The 16,230-nt window shown below is 48.7% G+C and overlaps 1 protein-coding gene across 1 annotated transcript in view; it reads right to left on the bottom strand.

The window, feature by feature from the left end:
• The window catches only part of HMCN2 (hemicentin 2), a 196,714-nt gene that overhangs the window by 24,089 nt on the left and 156,395 nt on the right, over positions 1–16,230 (bottom strand). The window contains exons 52-75 of the mRNA XM_077284766.1: positions 10,986–11,125; positions 10,755–10,905; positions 10,205–10,420; positions 9,737–9,850; positions 9,414–9,601; positions 9,058–9,154; positions 7,642–7,803; positions 7,107–7,220; positions 6,266–6,465; positions 5,880–5,961; positions 5,650–5,781; positions 5,130–5,273; positions 4,885–5,044; positions 4,319–4,443; positions 4,029–4,212; positions 3,731–3,828; positions 3,053–3,331; positions 2,695–2,885; positions 1,892–1,973; positions 1,540–1,676; positions 1,178–1,319; positions 954–1,098; positions 749–876; positions 85–255 (exon numbers count right to left, since the gene is read on the bottom strand). Coding sequence (XP_077140881.1) covers positions 85–255; positions 749–876; positions 954–1,098; positions 1,178–1,319; positions 1,540–1,676; positions 1,892–1,973; positions 2,695–2,885; positions 3,053–3,331; positions 3,731–3,828; positions 4,029–4,212; positions 4,319–4,443; positions 4,885–5,044; positions 5,130–5,273; positions 5,650–5,781; positions 5,880–5,961; positions 6,266–6,465; positions 7,107–7,220; positions 7,642–7,803; positions 9,058–9,154; positions 9,414–9,601; positions 9,737–9,850; positions 10,205–10,420; positions 10,755–10,905; positions 10,986–11,125 — 3,582 coding nt within the window. The remainder of the gene's footprint in view (positions 1–84; positions 256–748; positions 877–953; positions 1,099–1,177; positions 1,320–1,539; positions 1,677–1,891; positions 1,974–2,694; positions 2,886–3,052; positions 3,332–3,730; positions 3,829–4,028; positions 4,213–4,318; positions 4,444–4,884; positions 5,045–5,129; positions 5,274–5,649; positions 5,782–5,879; positions 5,962–6,265; positions 6,466–7,106; positions 7,221–7,641; positions 7,804–9,057; positions 9,155–9,413; positions 9,602–9,736; positions 9,851–10,204; positions 10,421–10,754; positions 10,906–10,985; positions 11,126–16,230) is intronic.

Genomic DNA, 16,230 nt, shown 5'->3' with positions numbered 1-16,230 from the left:
TGAGAGGCAAGGACAGAAACCCCTACATTACAGGTCAATCAGGTGCAGGTCAGCAATGCGCCTCCTCACTGCAGCATGCGGTACCTGGGCAGAGAGGCAGGCTGCAGGCTCTCACATCCACGTCTCTCCCCATGCAGGGTCTTCCTCCATTGGCTGGAGGGGGGTTATTACACATGCGGACTCTCTCTTGTACGCCCTGGCCACAGCTTCTAGTACAGGGACCCCATTCCTGCCATTCGGAGAAGCCGCCATTAACTGGAAGATGACAAAAAGAGTAAATGCAAATTCTTTACTGCCAAAACAACGCAAACCGTGATGTAACCCCACAAGTCAATCGGGGTCCGCTGGTCCCTGGTAGCATCAGTCATGCAATGGGGGATGAATTATGGTTTCCAGTATAATCAGAGACCACAAATGTGGAAAGGGAACAATACTCTAGAGCTGCACTCTCAATTCTGCTGTTTATTGAAAACAGTCAGCAAGTTTGTAATCTGACACCCCAAAATAACGAGTTCCTGTAATGTATAGGGTAGTTTGATTTTCCTACATTACATGACTATTCAGTCCCCATCGATGTAGACACTGAAAAAACTGGGAGATTTCAGCTCTGAAGCTGCAAAATTCTGAATATGTCGGAGGCAGTAACTCAGGATGAGTAGAAGTAATGGAAGGTAATAATAAAATGACTCTTCTTTTATCTTACAGTTCAGTTCGGCTTCACTATATATTATTTTTGTTCTGCTATTACCGTAAACTCGTAGTTCAACCCCGCGGCGAGCTATTCCTGCAGAGTTAGAGACTGTGCAAAGATAATATCCAGAATCCTGCAGAAGAGTCTGTGGGATGCGCAGGGAGCCATCTTTAAGAAACTCGAGTCTGGAACAAGAGGCGAGGTCTTCTTAGTATGATATGCGATGGTTGATGGAGAACGCTCAGGGATTGCGCTATGTTACCTGGACGTCTCCTCGGAGAGCAGGCTGCCGTCCTTTTTCCAGGTTACAACTGGCGGGGGGAGCCCCTCAGCCCAGCACGGTAATATGGCTGTTTGGTTGACAGACGCACTGACCACGGAAGGTCCCGGTAAGATGGACGGTGCAACTACAATGTAACGTGTCACATGAACATCTTTGCCGTGACCATATAAGACGTGGTTATGCGCCCAGGGATATTCACTCACTGTGTATTTCCACGATGAACTTCAGGCTGGAGCTGCCTATTGGGTTGGAAGCGATGCAGGTGTATTCCCCACTGTCAGAAGCCTGCAGGCTGTGAATCTGAATGTAACGGCCCTTAGACAAAGTCTGGACACGTCTGTCCATCTGGAGCAACAGGAAAAATATGCATCAATGTCATTCTATTATTACATCTAGAAATCTATGGCCCACCGACACCGCAGTCCATGGGATCTCTTTGTAGAACGTTCCCCATGTAACTACTGTTATAGGGGAAGCTTCACAGCTGCCCTGCCAGGACTTTTCACACAGTGACAGGTATGTGACATTGCTGAAATCATGGAGACATCAAGGATCCTCATCATACCTGGAGAGGCGCTTCTCCTCTAAACCACTGAATAGATGGGAGCGGGTCTCCTTCTACCCTACACTCCAGGACCAGCTGTCCTCCAATGGACACCGAGAGTGAACGAGGTTCATCAGGACCAATGACACTGGGAGGTACTGGAAAAAGGGTTCAGATTAGAAAAAACAGCACCACGGCTCCACTTTGTCTGGCACTGCAGACCCATTGAAACGAGCTGTGATACTATGCACACCCTGTGAACGGGGGGCAGCGCTGTTTTTGGAAAATACTTTAAGAAAACAGTTCCAATTTTTGCATTTCACTTGAACAAGATATACACAAGATATTTGATTAATCTACAAAAAATGTTCACCTTTCAGTCGTACCCAGGTTGCCCTGGTGTCTCTTCCGGCCGTGCTGCTTGCCACACAGACATAGATTCCAGCATCTTCAACCTAGAGCAAGAGTTATATACCATTGTAAATCTTACATCCTCATAATCAGGACGTGCAGCCATGAACCATGCAATACGCAACATGGTGCATTATAAAACTACTAACCTCACACATACGAGTGAGTACAGATACGGTCATAGGAGAAGCTTCACTACAGCCCCTCCAGGACCTTTCACACTGTGTCATGATAATGCATTGGTTCTAGGGTGTGTCAATACAAAGAAGCTCACACTGTGATTGACAGGGGGAAGAGGGGCCCAGAGACTAAGGACACAAGCAGCCCATCCATCAAGATATTCGACATGACAAACATTTCTTGTTGCACAGCATGAAGCTGGGCCTTGTGGCCGGAGTACACATAGCTGATATGTCTATGTCTCCCGACTATGGAGCGTTCCTATACACAGGGATGATCAGCTTCAGCAGAGCATTCCTCTGTTCTCTGGGAGAGCGGCTGACAGACTCCTCTGTCCTGGATCAAAAGGATCATACTGTGGAATTCAGCAGGCCAGATCCTTCTCTCCCCTGAAATTATCTGGTGGCAGAGATTCGGGAGACCCCACACAGTTTATAAGATTTTTATCTAAAGTGTGCGGGAGCCACAGCAGGATTTCCCTCAGTTACTGCACATAAGAACCAAACTGTGCTGCATCAATTGAAAACAAATCCAACATGGGACTCATGGCTTTAATGGCTCATTTATGAACCCAGGACTACTCACCTTCACTCTCTCAATTTTTAGCACCGTCCCATTTCTTGCAAGCAAATCTGGCCGTGATAAAGGTCGCCCATCTTTCTCCCAAGTCACATCTGGAGATGGAAAGCCGACTGCATGGCACGTTAGTTGCAGAGGTTCATTCACGGCAACTGCTACTTCTGTTGGGTGGGGAGGACCCTCGATCCTCGGCGGTTCTAGGACGCAGAACATGAACACCCTGGTTATAGCACTGTAGGATTCTCAGACATAATACAGACAGCGTGCACATCAAAATGATCTCTCCAAGGAGCTGGAGGGTGAAAACGACGTAGGCATGGTCCAAACAGATCAGATACTGGGAAAGTTTATCCAATATACTTACCAAGCACTACGAGACGGAAGTGTTTGCTGACCTTCCTGGCCACATTGAGGGCTGTGCAGGAGTACAGCCCCGAATCCCCAGCATGGACGGACTCCAGGTAGAGTCGGGTTCCTAGCCCATTGGGCAGGAGGTTACTCTGAAGATTCAGCGGCTCGCCATTTTTCTCCCACGACAGTGAAGGTAGTGGAGAACCATGAGCTTCACAAGTGAATGTGACAGAAGATCCCTGGATAGCGGTGACCTCCTCTGTACTCTCCGATTGCTCCACCACTGGCAGGGCTGACCATGACACATACAGTATAGTATTAGGAGACATACACCATGAAGGGGGCAGCACCGGTAAAACATAAAATAGATGGATAAAGTCTGTTTTTCTAGTATCATGACTGCTTTAGCTCATGCCATAAAGAAAAATTGTGGCCAGTCTCCAAAACCTGAAGTCTGACCGTATTGTACTCTGCTCTCCGGGCTCCACAGCTCATGAGCGCCACCGATTAGTCATTTGAAGATATTCTCGTGATGTTGGTTCCAATAACATTGAGCAGAATTATGACTTCAGCTCTGAAGCATAACCCATAGGACACATCTATTCTACAACACGAGCCTCAGGATTATCACTGTAGGAAGAACGTACAGCTAAATAAACCCTTTCTGGTGCATGCACAGCTCAGTACTTACTCTCTACCAGAAGGGTGAAGCTCTTCTCTGCGGTTCCAGCGGGGCTTGATGCTAGACATGTGTAAACTCCTGCATCTGACACTTGCACATGAGATATCCTGCCAGAGGAAAGGAACAATATGTATAAGGACTATGCAGCGAGTGATGCCTCCTGGAGAGATTGCATGTTACAATGGTTATGCTGATGCTTTTTCACATTAGTTCTAGTACCCAGAGGGGCTCACGATAGGATGTAGGCATGTCTCCCCTGCTCTGCGCAAACATTGTGCTGAAAACGCAGATGAATCCGATTTCTTACCGGAGAATTCGCCCTCCTGAAGAGATTCTGAGGAAGCGAGAAGCAGACAGCTGATTTCCGTCCTTCACCCAGGTCAGCTGCATGGGCAGGGAGCCGCTGGCTTGGCATTCGAGGGTCACCTGTGATCCAGGAGCACTGCTGAGGGTCTCCGAGACGTTTTCACCAGATTCAAACACTGGAGGGGCTAAAAGACCCAAGAAAATATAAAAATACATTTCAGACATAAAATAGTTGTTCTGCCCCTGCCCAATGATGGTGGCGACATCTCACAGAATTGTCATCTCACTCACCGAGAATGTTCAGGATAAAAACCTTTGTGTCTTCTCCTGCGATGTTACGCGCCAGACACGTATAGCGCCCGGAGTCAGAGGCTTGGACTGAGGTGAGGACCAAGGATCGTCCATCTGGAGAAAGCCTGGGAAAACAGGACATGGAAAGAAACTTACAGGCAAGGGTGCGCTCAGCTCAGTCCCATCGATCACCAATCTATGCGCCTCCATACTCAGCAGTGAAAGTGTTAAAGGGTCGGCCCAGTAAATTAAGTTTAATTATTGTACAATGAAAAGTTGCGCAAGCTTTTATTATTGTATGTTTTAAATGCTTGCTGTCATTGAAAAGATTCTTTGTAACATCCTGTTCACACAGCTCAGGGTTTGTTACAATGTATCAATATAGACAGTCTCTATGTAAAGGATTACAAGCTGATTTATTGATATTCTGAAGGAACTAGATCTGATGGAAACAAGATAGTTCCTGACAGCAAGTGGAGATCTGTGAACTAGAAGAAATGTAAAGACAAAGCAAAGTGACCTAGAACTGAACAACCGTCCACAATGACACCATACAATATACTCACTGGATGTTTGGGAAAGAGAATAAATCTAGGGGTCCCCCATCCTTCAGCCATAATATTTGGGGTGGCGGTGTGCCCTCCGCTGGACACTCCAGTGTCACTTCCCGGGTCACCTGGATAATCCGCTCACTAGGAAGGTTGGACCCGAAGATTCTTGGGGCCACTGCAAAATAGAAATACTTAGTGATGACAGAATATAATGACACATGTTATAGGTTTAGGTGTAAGCACCAGTGTTCATGCCCGACCTTGTATCAGCAGCTGGAAGTCCTTGTGAGCCTCAGACAGGGCGTTCTGTGCCAGGCAGGTGTACTGTCCCGCGTGGGCAGGTTGTGCGCGACTGATCTGCAGGCGGCTTCCAGTTACGATCACCCCCGACTGACCGGCATGTTCTGCAAACAGCAAGAAAAACACATAATTACAATAATAAAATGCCAACACCAGGTGTTATACAGCGGCAGACGGGAAACCATACATTACAGCACAGTGCAATTATAACCTGCGGGGTAATTACAGGGCATAAGTATCCGCCACACTCAGAAATTGTTCAGTGGGTGTATCTCATCCTAGTATATGTGATACTGAGCTGCTGAGCAGTGTATCTAATCCTGCCATATGGGATACTGTCTGCTGAGCAATGTATCTAATCCTATCCTGTGTGATACTGACTGCTGAGCTATGTATCTAATCCCATGTGTGATACTGACTGCTGAGCTGCTGTACCTGCACCTTATACGACATCCATTTTGACTATCCCTGTGTCTTTACCTATACGTTCCCCATCCTTGAGCCATGTGATCCTGGGAGGGGGGAAGCCTTCGGCCTCACAGGACAGGACGATGGAGTTCCCAATCATCAGTTGGACGGTTTCGTTCTGTGGATGATTGATGGATGTCGGCACTGCATACGGAGAAGAATCGCAGGTATTAGAGGTGGCGCCATCTCCACAAACCTCCCATGTACAGAGGGACGTCCCGACCAGGACACATGGCACTCACCTTGTATGATCACTGTGTAGCTCAGCTCGGCGTCTCCGGCCACGTTGCTCATCTTACAGGTGTAAACTCCTTTATCTGATGCCTGAGAAGTAACAGGCACTCACACTCAGTAAGGTCTATACAAAAGTTAAGATCTCTGCTTGCTTTCAATGGATTCTTGTTTGTTTATATTCAGAGGCTAAAAACCTGCTCTGGAAATGTGCTGCGCAAAGAGACGCATGACACGAACTGTCCGCTGTGTGAACAGGACTAGATCACTGCAGGTTTCATGCTGCTAAAGGTAAGAAGACTCTTCCCGTTCACTGACAGCAATCAGTGCAAAGTATAATAGGCTCCAGAACGTGCAATTCATTACCTGGCAGCCATTATTCAGAGAAATCTCTCACCGTCACATCCCGGATCTGCAGCCGCTGACCGCTGTTCTGGATGGAGACGCCGCTGCCCTCGTTGAGTGGTTGCCCATTCTTATACCACACAATGGTGGACTCGAGCATGGTATCAGGCTCACACACTAATGTTAGGGGGCCTCCAAGATGGAGAGTGGTCTCCTTGGTCCCTGGTGGGGGCTCTTTGATACTTGGTGGAGCTGGATATAATAAGACATGGTAGCAAGAATTAGTCCAACCTCGTTAATAAATTAGAAGGTATAGGGCTCGTTCCGATTAGCGTATCATACGTACATGGTCTGAACAGGTTAATATCAGGTATCACATTCATCAAGGGTATTGATTAGGGCTGTCCATGTGGGAATCTCTTCCCACGGACTGATTGCCAGGGTGAAAACTAAAATTGGAGCATGAACTGTGCTCTTCCGGATGAGACTCACACATTCAAATCTATGGGTGCGCAAAAAAAATGGCTCCCATGTGGATCATCCGTGTTGCATCCATTTATGGATACATTGCAGTTATTAATATATGGAACGGTTTTGGCTCTTCTACATTTTTGTAACTGTTGATGTATAAAGTAAGATGTCATACTGATATAAAAAATGGACACGTGGATGACGCACCAATGGCACATGGATGTAATAGGGATGACGATACCGATGGAAATCTGACAAATTTTCAGACGTTTCTCTGAATCCAACCTTATGGAAGCGAAGGGTGCAATCGCTTGCCTCTAGGCAGCCAGGTCTTTGGGAGATTAAAGGGCCCTCTGTCCCATAAAAGATAAGCAGGTCTACCACCTTGTGGGTGGGTATCTGGCCTGCGGGCTAGCACTTACCATGGACTGTGAAATATATACGTTTTTCTGCAGATCCTGCTGGATTTTGTGCTTTGCATGTATAGGTTCCCTGGTTTGAGAGCTGGACGCGAGCGATCTGTAAGACCTGTCCCCCTGAAGAATGAACAGAAGGATCAATATAGGACTAGAAAGTCACTCAGATATCGCATGTGTCCCCATAATGTACTAAGAGCGATCTGCATATGTCAGTATGGAGTTGTCTGCTATGGACAGCTGATTTATGCAGGGTGCTACACCAGCAACCAGCTGATCACCCCAATGCTGTGACCCCAGGCAATCAGCGGTTACTGCCCCCTCCGCAGTCCCGCAGAATGAGAGACATTGCAAGCGCTCGGTGCCCTGGGTGACATTGAAGGGTTCTCCTATATTACCTCTATAGAGCAGAATTTGTTAGCAATAATATAAATTGTAAAATTGCATCAAATCCGACCAAATTCTTTAAAAGTTGCAGCAATCGGAGGACAACATCACACCTGTGTATGGACAGTTCAGGGGCGCAGCATGTAATATGTACCTGGCATAATGAGGAATCCTTTTCCAGGCTGAAGGCTCTGTTCATCTTTGTACCAGGTCACCTCCGGAGAGGGATGAGACTGCACGTCACACACCAGGGAGATGGAGCTGTGCAGGACGGCGCTGACATTTTCAGTTCCTGCTCCAAGTATTCTCGGAGGAACTAAAAAGAAAAAGGACATAAATAATACAAGACAGCCAAATCCAGCAAGTAGGGCGAGACCAACGACCGAGTAGGGTTGAGACCATCGACCGAGTAGGGAGAGACCAACGACCGAGTAGGGTGAGAACAACGAAAGACTAGGCCGAGACCAACTACCGAGTAGGGAGAAACCAAGGACCAAGTAGGGAGAAACCAAGGACCGAGTAGGGGTGAGACCAACGACAGAGTAGGGCGAGACCAACGACCGAGTAGGGCAAGACCAACGACCAAGTAGGGAGAAACCAACGACCAAGTAGGGAGAAACCAACGACCAAGTAGGGAGAAACCAACGACCAAGTAGGGAGAAACCAACGACCAAGTAGGGAAAAACCAAGGAGCGAGTGGGGAGAGACCAACCACCGAGTAGGGAAAAACCAACCACCAAGTAGGGAGAAACCAACCACCGAGTAGGGAGAAACCAAGGGCCGAGTAGGGAGAAACCAAGGACCGAGTGAGGAGAGACCAGCGACCGAGAGGGGCGAGACCAACGACCGAGTGGGGCGAGACCAACGACCGAGTGGGGCGAGACCAACGACCGAGTGGGGCGAGACCAACGACCGAGTGGGGCGAGACCAACGACCGAGCGGGGCGAGACCAACGACCGAGCGGGGCGAGACCAACGACCGAGCGGGGCGAGACCAACGACCGAGCGGGGCGAGACCAACGACCGAGCGGGGCGAGACCAACGACCGAGCGGGGTGAGACCAACGACCCAGTGGGGCGAGACCAACAACCAAGGGGCGCGAGACCAATGACCGAGTGGGGCGAGACCAACGACCGAGTGGGGCGAGACCAACGACCGAGCGGGGCGAGACCAACGACCGAGCGGGGCGAGACCAACGACCGAGCGGGGCGAGACCAACGACCGAGCGGGGCGAGACCAACGACCGAGCGGGGTGAGACCAACGACCCAGTGGGGCGAGACCAACAACCAAGGGGCGCGAGACCAATGACCGAGTGGGGCGAGACCAATGAGCAAGTGAGGCCAGACCTACGAGCGAGTGGGGCGATGACTGAGTAGGGTCGAAAACAACGAGCGAGTGGGGCGATGACTGAGTAGGGTCGAAAACAACGAGCGAGTGGGGCGAGACCCACGAGTGAGTGGGGAAAGACCAACAACCGAGTGGGGCAAGACCAACGACCTAGTGGGGCGAGACCAACGACCCAAATGCCCTAGAACAGCAGGAACCACCATTTCTGCAACCATGTTCTCACCGTGAACCATCAGGGTGAAGAGTCTCTCCGCAAATCCGGCTGGATTCTCTACCACACACACATAGCTGTCTATATCCGTCACCTGCACCGAGTGGATCTGTTAGGAAAGGAAATAAGAAGGCAGTGATTTCACAGGAACGGCCTGTACATATCGTGCTAATGAGGCAACGGATTACCGAGACTCGACAATCCTTAGATCTGCTAAAATACACACTTGCATCAGCTGGGGAAGACAGGGCATTCATCTCTTAGTGCTGACAACCAGCCTGTATATCTTGTGTGAGGTTGTGAACCCCACCTGCGGTTACCGACATCGTGAAGATCCCAATCACCATGATCCTGTATTATGGTCCCACCTGTAGCCTTCGTCCTTCCTCCAGGACTTCATACTGGTCCGCAGTTGTCAGGGTCAGTCCGTTCCTCAGCCATGTAATTGTTGGTGGAGGGATGCCTGTAGCGTTGCAGCGTAACTCAGCCGTTTGGTTGTATATAACAGAGACCTCCTGTATCAGTCCGTCCACCTCTCCGAGGATTACTGGAGGAGCTGGAAAAGTCATCATGGGACATGGAAAATGAGGATCCATGGACAGGAGAAGAATCGCCCGATCGTCACACTCAGTAATCAAACAGAATGGTGACAATGTGATGATACAGTCAGAGAACTGGAGATGTCACTCACTCAGAACCGCAAGTTCATAATGCAGTCTGTCATCTCCGGCTTCATTAGTCGCCTCACAGGTGTATTTCCCAGCATGCTCTGCATGAGCGACGGGGATCTGCAGGATGCGCCCATCTGAAAATGACAGAACATTGGAAGCTAGGTCATCCATGCGGGGATTACATACACATCAGGCTCAGAGTCGGGCTGAATAGTCCTTGGAGGCAGACTATTTGCTAGGGATGTGCAGTCTTTTCAATGGGACCTACAGCGATCAGTATTAATGGGCGGAAACCTCCCAGTTAGTGTTAAATTTCTCTGCAGCGCCCCCACAGGGACAGTGAAGCATTGCACAGCGCTGAATAAAATCATTGAGTTATCTGTGTCATGACGGACAGCATGGGTCCCCCAGAGAGAGATGATGCAGGTAGGATCATTTTCTCAAGCCTTCCTTCCATTATAGATGTTACTATACTGTTATCCTCTTACCCAGCAGCACCAGTGTCCCGTCGGACTCAGACACCGGCTTTCCGTGCTTGTACCAGGTCAGTGTCGGGGGTGGGATGGCGTTAGTATCACAATATAAAGAGATGGGATTGGAGGCGACCACCTCTCTATGTTCTGTGAGTTCTTCATCCTCATCCTCACGGAATGCCAGCTCAAAGGCAGCGCTGGAGCCCCCCGGCCTGTGAAATATTGGGGGGACTAGAGCAGAGACAACACATTATTAAGGAGAGTAGTATAAAATAATTAAAACACATACTGTATCGAAGTCAGAGGTAGTTTAATATCCACCTCCTGCCTCATCTGAGACTTATCTGTCCTTTTTCCATACTTTACACTGCAGCCTTGCTTGTTCAGCTAGCTGTTGTGTAGAAGTAGGTCAGCAGGAAGCCAGTGGGGGGATAGACTTCATTATGAAGAACCCCCCGGGGCAAAGACCGAGGGCGGTGGCCTCAATAAAAAGGAGACTGGAACTCATCAGTGCTAATAAAAATTATTGACACCCCTTGTATGGTAAAATATGGCCGACACTAACCCTGGACATTCACTTGAAACTCTCTCTCGTCTTCTCCAGCGACATTTGTGGCCACACACGTATAGCGCCCGGAGTCGGTGAGGCGTATAGGTTGGATCTGGAGCACATGTCCGTCACCCAAGAGCTGCCTCGCACCGTAGGTTTCCAGCAGCTGAAACGTAAAACCTCATCATGTTCAATATTCAATGTGATGGACAGCAGAGATGGTGGCATATGTAAGACGTGTCTGACCTGCCCGTCCTTGTACCAGTGCACGATGGGTTTAGGCACCGCCCGCGACTCGCACTGAAGGGTTAAAGTGCTGTTCACCTTGGTCTTCACTTCCTTGGCGCCATGATTCTCCCCGGCAGCCCTTGTGATTTGCGGAGGAACTAAGGAAAAAAAATATAGTTCTTACCGATAACGGTATTTCTCTGAGCCCACGACGGCACCACGGAGAGAGGGGATCCGCCCACCAAGGACAGGAAACCTACAGATAAAAAGGCGGTACCTCTCTCCTGCATCAGTTGTTTACTAGAGAACGATGGGAGACTATGAACAGAGACTTGCTTTTAACATTACCTAAATACTTAACATGAGATACCGCGTGACTATTATACCATTAGCATAAGGCACTATATTCATGTGCACACCCAGGAAGTGAAGGGAGGGAATGTACGGGTGCCATCGTGGGCTCAGAGAAATACCGTTATCGGTAAGAACTATATTTTTCTCTGACGCCCACGACGGCACCACGGAGAGATTTGCAGAGATTTGTACATTAGGGAGGGACCACCGCTTCTAGAACCCTTTTACCGAAGGTAAGGTCTGAAGAGGAGGTAAGGTCCAATCTATAGTGCCTATAGAAGGTGGACGGTGAAGACCAGGTAGCAGCTTTACATATCTGCTCAATAGAACCTCCGGCCTTCTCCGCTCAAGAGGTTGCCACTGCTCTTGTTGAGTGTGCCTTGATATTTCCCGGAACGGGTACGCCACTCGCCGAGTATGACAGGCTGATGGCCTCTGTAATCCATCTTGCCAGGGTGCCTTTAGATGCTTTCTTCCCCTTCCGGGGACCCTGGAAACACACAAAGAGAGAGGAATCCTCCCTACTCTCCCTAGTGGCTTCTATGTAATGTATCAGGCATCTCCTTACATCTAATGTATGTAACGCCTCTTCCTCTTTGTTTTTGGGGTTAGGACAGAAGGAGGGCAGAGATATTTTTTGTGTCCTATGAAAACGGGATGCCACCTTTGGGAGATACGCAGGGTCAGTTTTTAGGATGACCCTATCATCCAGGATTTGCGTGATTGGCGGATAGGGCCTGGATATCACTGACCCTACGTGCGGAAGTGAGTGCGACTAGCAGGGAAGTTTTTAGGGATAAGATTTTGACTGAAGCATCCGCTAAGGGTTCAAAGGGAGGTTTAGATAATGCTCTAAGAACTAAATTTAAATCCCACTGAGGGGTAGGTTTTACAGGTAGAGGCCTTGATCTACCGGCTGCTTTGATGAATCTAGATATCCATCGATTTCCTGCTAAATCATAGTTGAACAGAGCTCCTAGAGCCGCTACATGAACCTTCAAGGTGTTTGTGGCCAGACCCAACTCTAACCCATTCTGCAGAAACTCCAGAATGGCATTAAGAGGGACGCCCTCCCCCATTTTGAAGCCTGAAGATGAAAGGAATTTTTTCCATACTTTCCCATACTTTCCCGTATTGTCTGGTTGTAACGGGTTTTCTACTTTGTAACAGTGTAGATACTAGCCCTGGAGAAAACCCCCTGCTTTCTAGTAGCTCCCTTTCAAATGCCAAGCTGTCAAGTGCAAACTTGCCACCTGTGGATGATGAACTGGGCCTTGGGAGAGAAGGTTCGGGAGATCCGATAGTACCCATGGATCGGAGATGGACATTCTCATCATCCAGGAAAACCAAGGCCTTTTCGGCCAGAATGGGGCGATCAAGATTATGTGAGCCCCGTCCTCCCGAATCTTCCTCAGCACCGCTGGAATCAGAGCAATAGGGGGAAACGCATATGCTAGTTGATGGTTCCAGGGTATCAGGAACGCATCTAGGGAAACAGGGTTCCCCCCCGGTGTTATTGAGCAAAAGGTGTTCACTTTTTTGTTTAGATGGTTTGCGAAGAGGTCTATGTTTGGTGTGCCCCATTTTACCGAGATTTGACTGAACACCGACTGATTCAGCTCCCATTCCCCCTGCTTCAAGCGAGAGCGACTTAGGTAGTCTGCTCTGAAATTGTCTACCCCCTTTATATGCAGGCCCGATAGGGATTGAAGGTTGGATTCGGCTATGCGGAAGATTGAGCTGGTTATCTCCATCAGACTCCGAGAACGGGTACCCCCTTGGTGATTCAGATATGCTATCACCACTTTGTTGTCTGACATAATTCTGACATGGTGAGACCGAAGGGGCCCCAGGAACTCTAATAGTGCAAATTTGACTGCCAATAGTTCCTTCATATTGGAGGACGCTTTTTTCAGATATGGAGGCCAATTCCCCTGAGCTAACAGGTCGTTCAGGTGAGCCCCCCACCCACTGGGACTCGCGTCTGTTGTTACTACCTGGGATACTGGAGTCACCCACGGGATTCCTTGAGAAAGATTGCCTAGCGACGTCCACCAGCCTAGAGACTGAGTTGTGTTTGGAGATAAAATGAGCTGACCTTCTAAATTCCCTTTTAGAGAGACTTCTTCTGACAAGATTTGCCATTGAAGTTCCCTTGAGTGTAATTGAGCCCATTGGACTGCCGGGATGCAGGCCGTCATGGATCCCAGGAGGGACATCGCTTGGCGCAGTGTTATGGAGGGGGTGTCTCGCCTTCTGGATACCAGACTTATGATGTTTTGGATTTTTTCCCCTGGAAGGCGACATTCTTGTTTTATAGAGTCCAGAGTGAGACCCAGGTACTCCTGGATCTGGCATGGTAACAATCTGGATTTCTTTAAGTTCACTAGCCAGCCCAGTTTTTCCAGAGAATGTCTGATTGTTTTCAGCTGTTCCTCGCAGTGTTGTGGAGAGGAACCTATTATCAAAAAATCGTTGAGGTATGGTACTATCAGGGTATCTTGCTCCCTCAGGTGAGCCATTACCTCCGCAACTATTTTCGTGAAGACCCGCGGGGCTATAGCCAGCCCGAAAGGTAGGGCCAAGAATTGAAAATGGTATACCACCCCCCTTATATAGACTGCTATTCTTAGGAATTTTTGGTGATCTTTGTGGATAGGGACGTGATAGTAGGCGTCCCTTAGATCCAGGACTACCATGAAACACAGTGGAAACAGCATTTTTATTGAGGTTTTTATTGTTTCCATCTTGAAAGGCTGGATTTCTAGGAATTTGTTTAACTCTTTCAGATTTATGATAGTCCTGAATTAACCGTCCGGCTTCTTTCTCAGGAACAGAGGGGAGTAACACCCTTGACCTCTTTCTTGAAGGGAAACTTCCATGAGAGCCCCTTTGTTTACCAGTCCCATGACTTCTTTCTCTAATGCTAGCTGCTCTTCCTCCGAAGATCTTAGTGAAGTCGTCCTGAACGAGGGGTGAGGGGGTTTTTGAAATTTAAATTTCAGTCCGGATCTTATTATGTTCAATACCCAAGGACTATTGGTAATTTTCTCCCAGGCTGAGAGGAAAAGGGCCAGTCTTCCCCCCACCTGGGGCAAGCATTTATTGTGCGGGTTTTTTGTTATCGTTAGGGTTTTTGTTGAAGATGAAACCCTTGTTTTTGTTTTGCTTGTCCTCCCACCTATCTTGGTTTTTTCCGGGCTTCCTTCGGAAGAACCTCTTGCTCCGAAAGGGCCTTCTGTATGAAGGGAAACCCAGGGAGGGAAAAGATTTCTTTTTATCCCCCGCTTTCTCTAGTATATCATCTAGAGTGGGCCCGAATAGGAACTCTCCTTCACAGGGGATGGTGCATAATTTACACTTGGTCTGGAGGTCTCCTGGCCAACATTTTAGCCAGAGGGCCCATCTTGCGGCATTAGAAAACACTGCTGACCTAGCGGATAATTTGATTGAGTCCGCCGAGGCATCTGCCAAGAAGGCGGCAGCTCCACGCATAACGGGCAACATATTTAAAATTGAGTCTCGGGATGCCCTGTATTTGAGCTGGCTTTCCAATTGGTCTAGCCATACCATCAGGGAGCGGGATGTACATGCGGCAGCGACTGCTGGTTTAAGGCCTCCACCAGCCGCTTCCCATGAACCTCTGAGGAAGCCATCTGCTTTCTTGTCCATTGGGTCTTTTAAGACCCCCATGTCCTCAAATGGAAGGGCATATTTTTTGGATGCCTTAGCAATTGCCACATCCAGTTTAGGTGCCTTACCCAGAAGGAACAGGAATGGTCATCGAACGGATACTTCTTTTTCGGAGTCAGTAGCGACTTTCTTATAGGCTTTTTCCACTCTTTTTTAATCAAAGACTGGATTTTTTCATTAAGGGGAAAGGCCCTTCTCTTTTTCTGGTCAAGCCCCCCGAACATTATGTCTTGAACGGATCTTTTGGGGTGAGGATCTGCCAGCCCCATAGTGTTCCTAACGGCCTTAACTAGACTATCAGTTTCTTCTATAGGAAAGCAACTACGGCCTCCCGAGGAAGATGAAGATGAGGATGAGGAGGAAGAATTAGATGAGTCTGAATCCATATCTTCCCCCGAATCACCCGATTCAGGAGACGGAGATCTGTGCTTAGTCTTCCTTCTCTTTTTTCCTCCTTTGAGGGATTTAAAGGTTACCTCTACCTGGACTTCTATAGGAAAGCAACTACGGCCTCCCGAGGAAGATGAAGATGAGGATGAGGAGGAAGAATTAGATGAGTCTGAATCCATATCTTCCCCCGAATCACCCGATTCAGGAGACGGAGATCTGTGCTTAGTCTTCCTTCTCTTTTTTCCTCCTTTGAGGGATTTAAAGGTTTCCTCTACCTGGACTTTAATCAGGTTTTTGAGATCTGCTGCAAACCCGGGAAGGCCTTCTGACACTGTCTGCTGAATACAAATACTGCAAAGTCTTTTCTCCCATGAAGATGGAAGATCTTCTTTACATAGGGCACATATGTTATGTTTAGTTTTACTTGCGCTTTTCTTCCCCGGTTGGGCACGATCCATGTTCGCTTTATCCCTTGAGCCGGACGCTATGCTGGACTCTTTGCTGCGCAGAGATCCAGAACGCCCTCCAGTAGAGTCCTGGTGTCCTTTCTGGGTTCGTCGCTTCTGCTGCTGCTGCGGCGTCGGTTGTGGAGATGCCCTGGGCAGGGGAGATACCTGCTCCACATCGCTCACAGGTGAGCACTGGCCGGTCTCCATCTTGGAAGTGTTTTTGCCCCCAGATGCACCTGCTAAAATAGCGGTGGAAGGCGCCATTTTTTTTTTATTTTTTTTTTTTGCGCATGTGCAGTTCGCCTTGCGCCTGGAATCCCGCGCCTGTGCAGATCGGGCCCGAGCACGAAATCCCGCGCCTGCGCAGTTCTCCAACG

Source organism: Ranitomeya variabilis, chromosome 2 (assembly GCF_051348905.1).
Source record: "Ranitomeya variabilis isolate aRanVar5 chromosome 2, aRanVar5.hap1, whole genome shotgun sequence".
NCBI classification, from domain to species: Eukaryota; Metazoa; Chordata; class Amphibia; order Anura; family Dendrobatidae; genus Ranitomeya; species Ranitomeya variabilis.
Note: the sequence above shows the minus strand (reverse complement) of the source record. Positions and strands in the feature narration are given on the sequence as shown.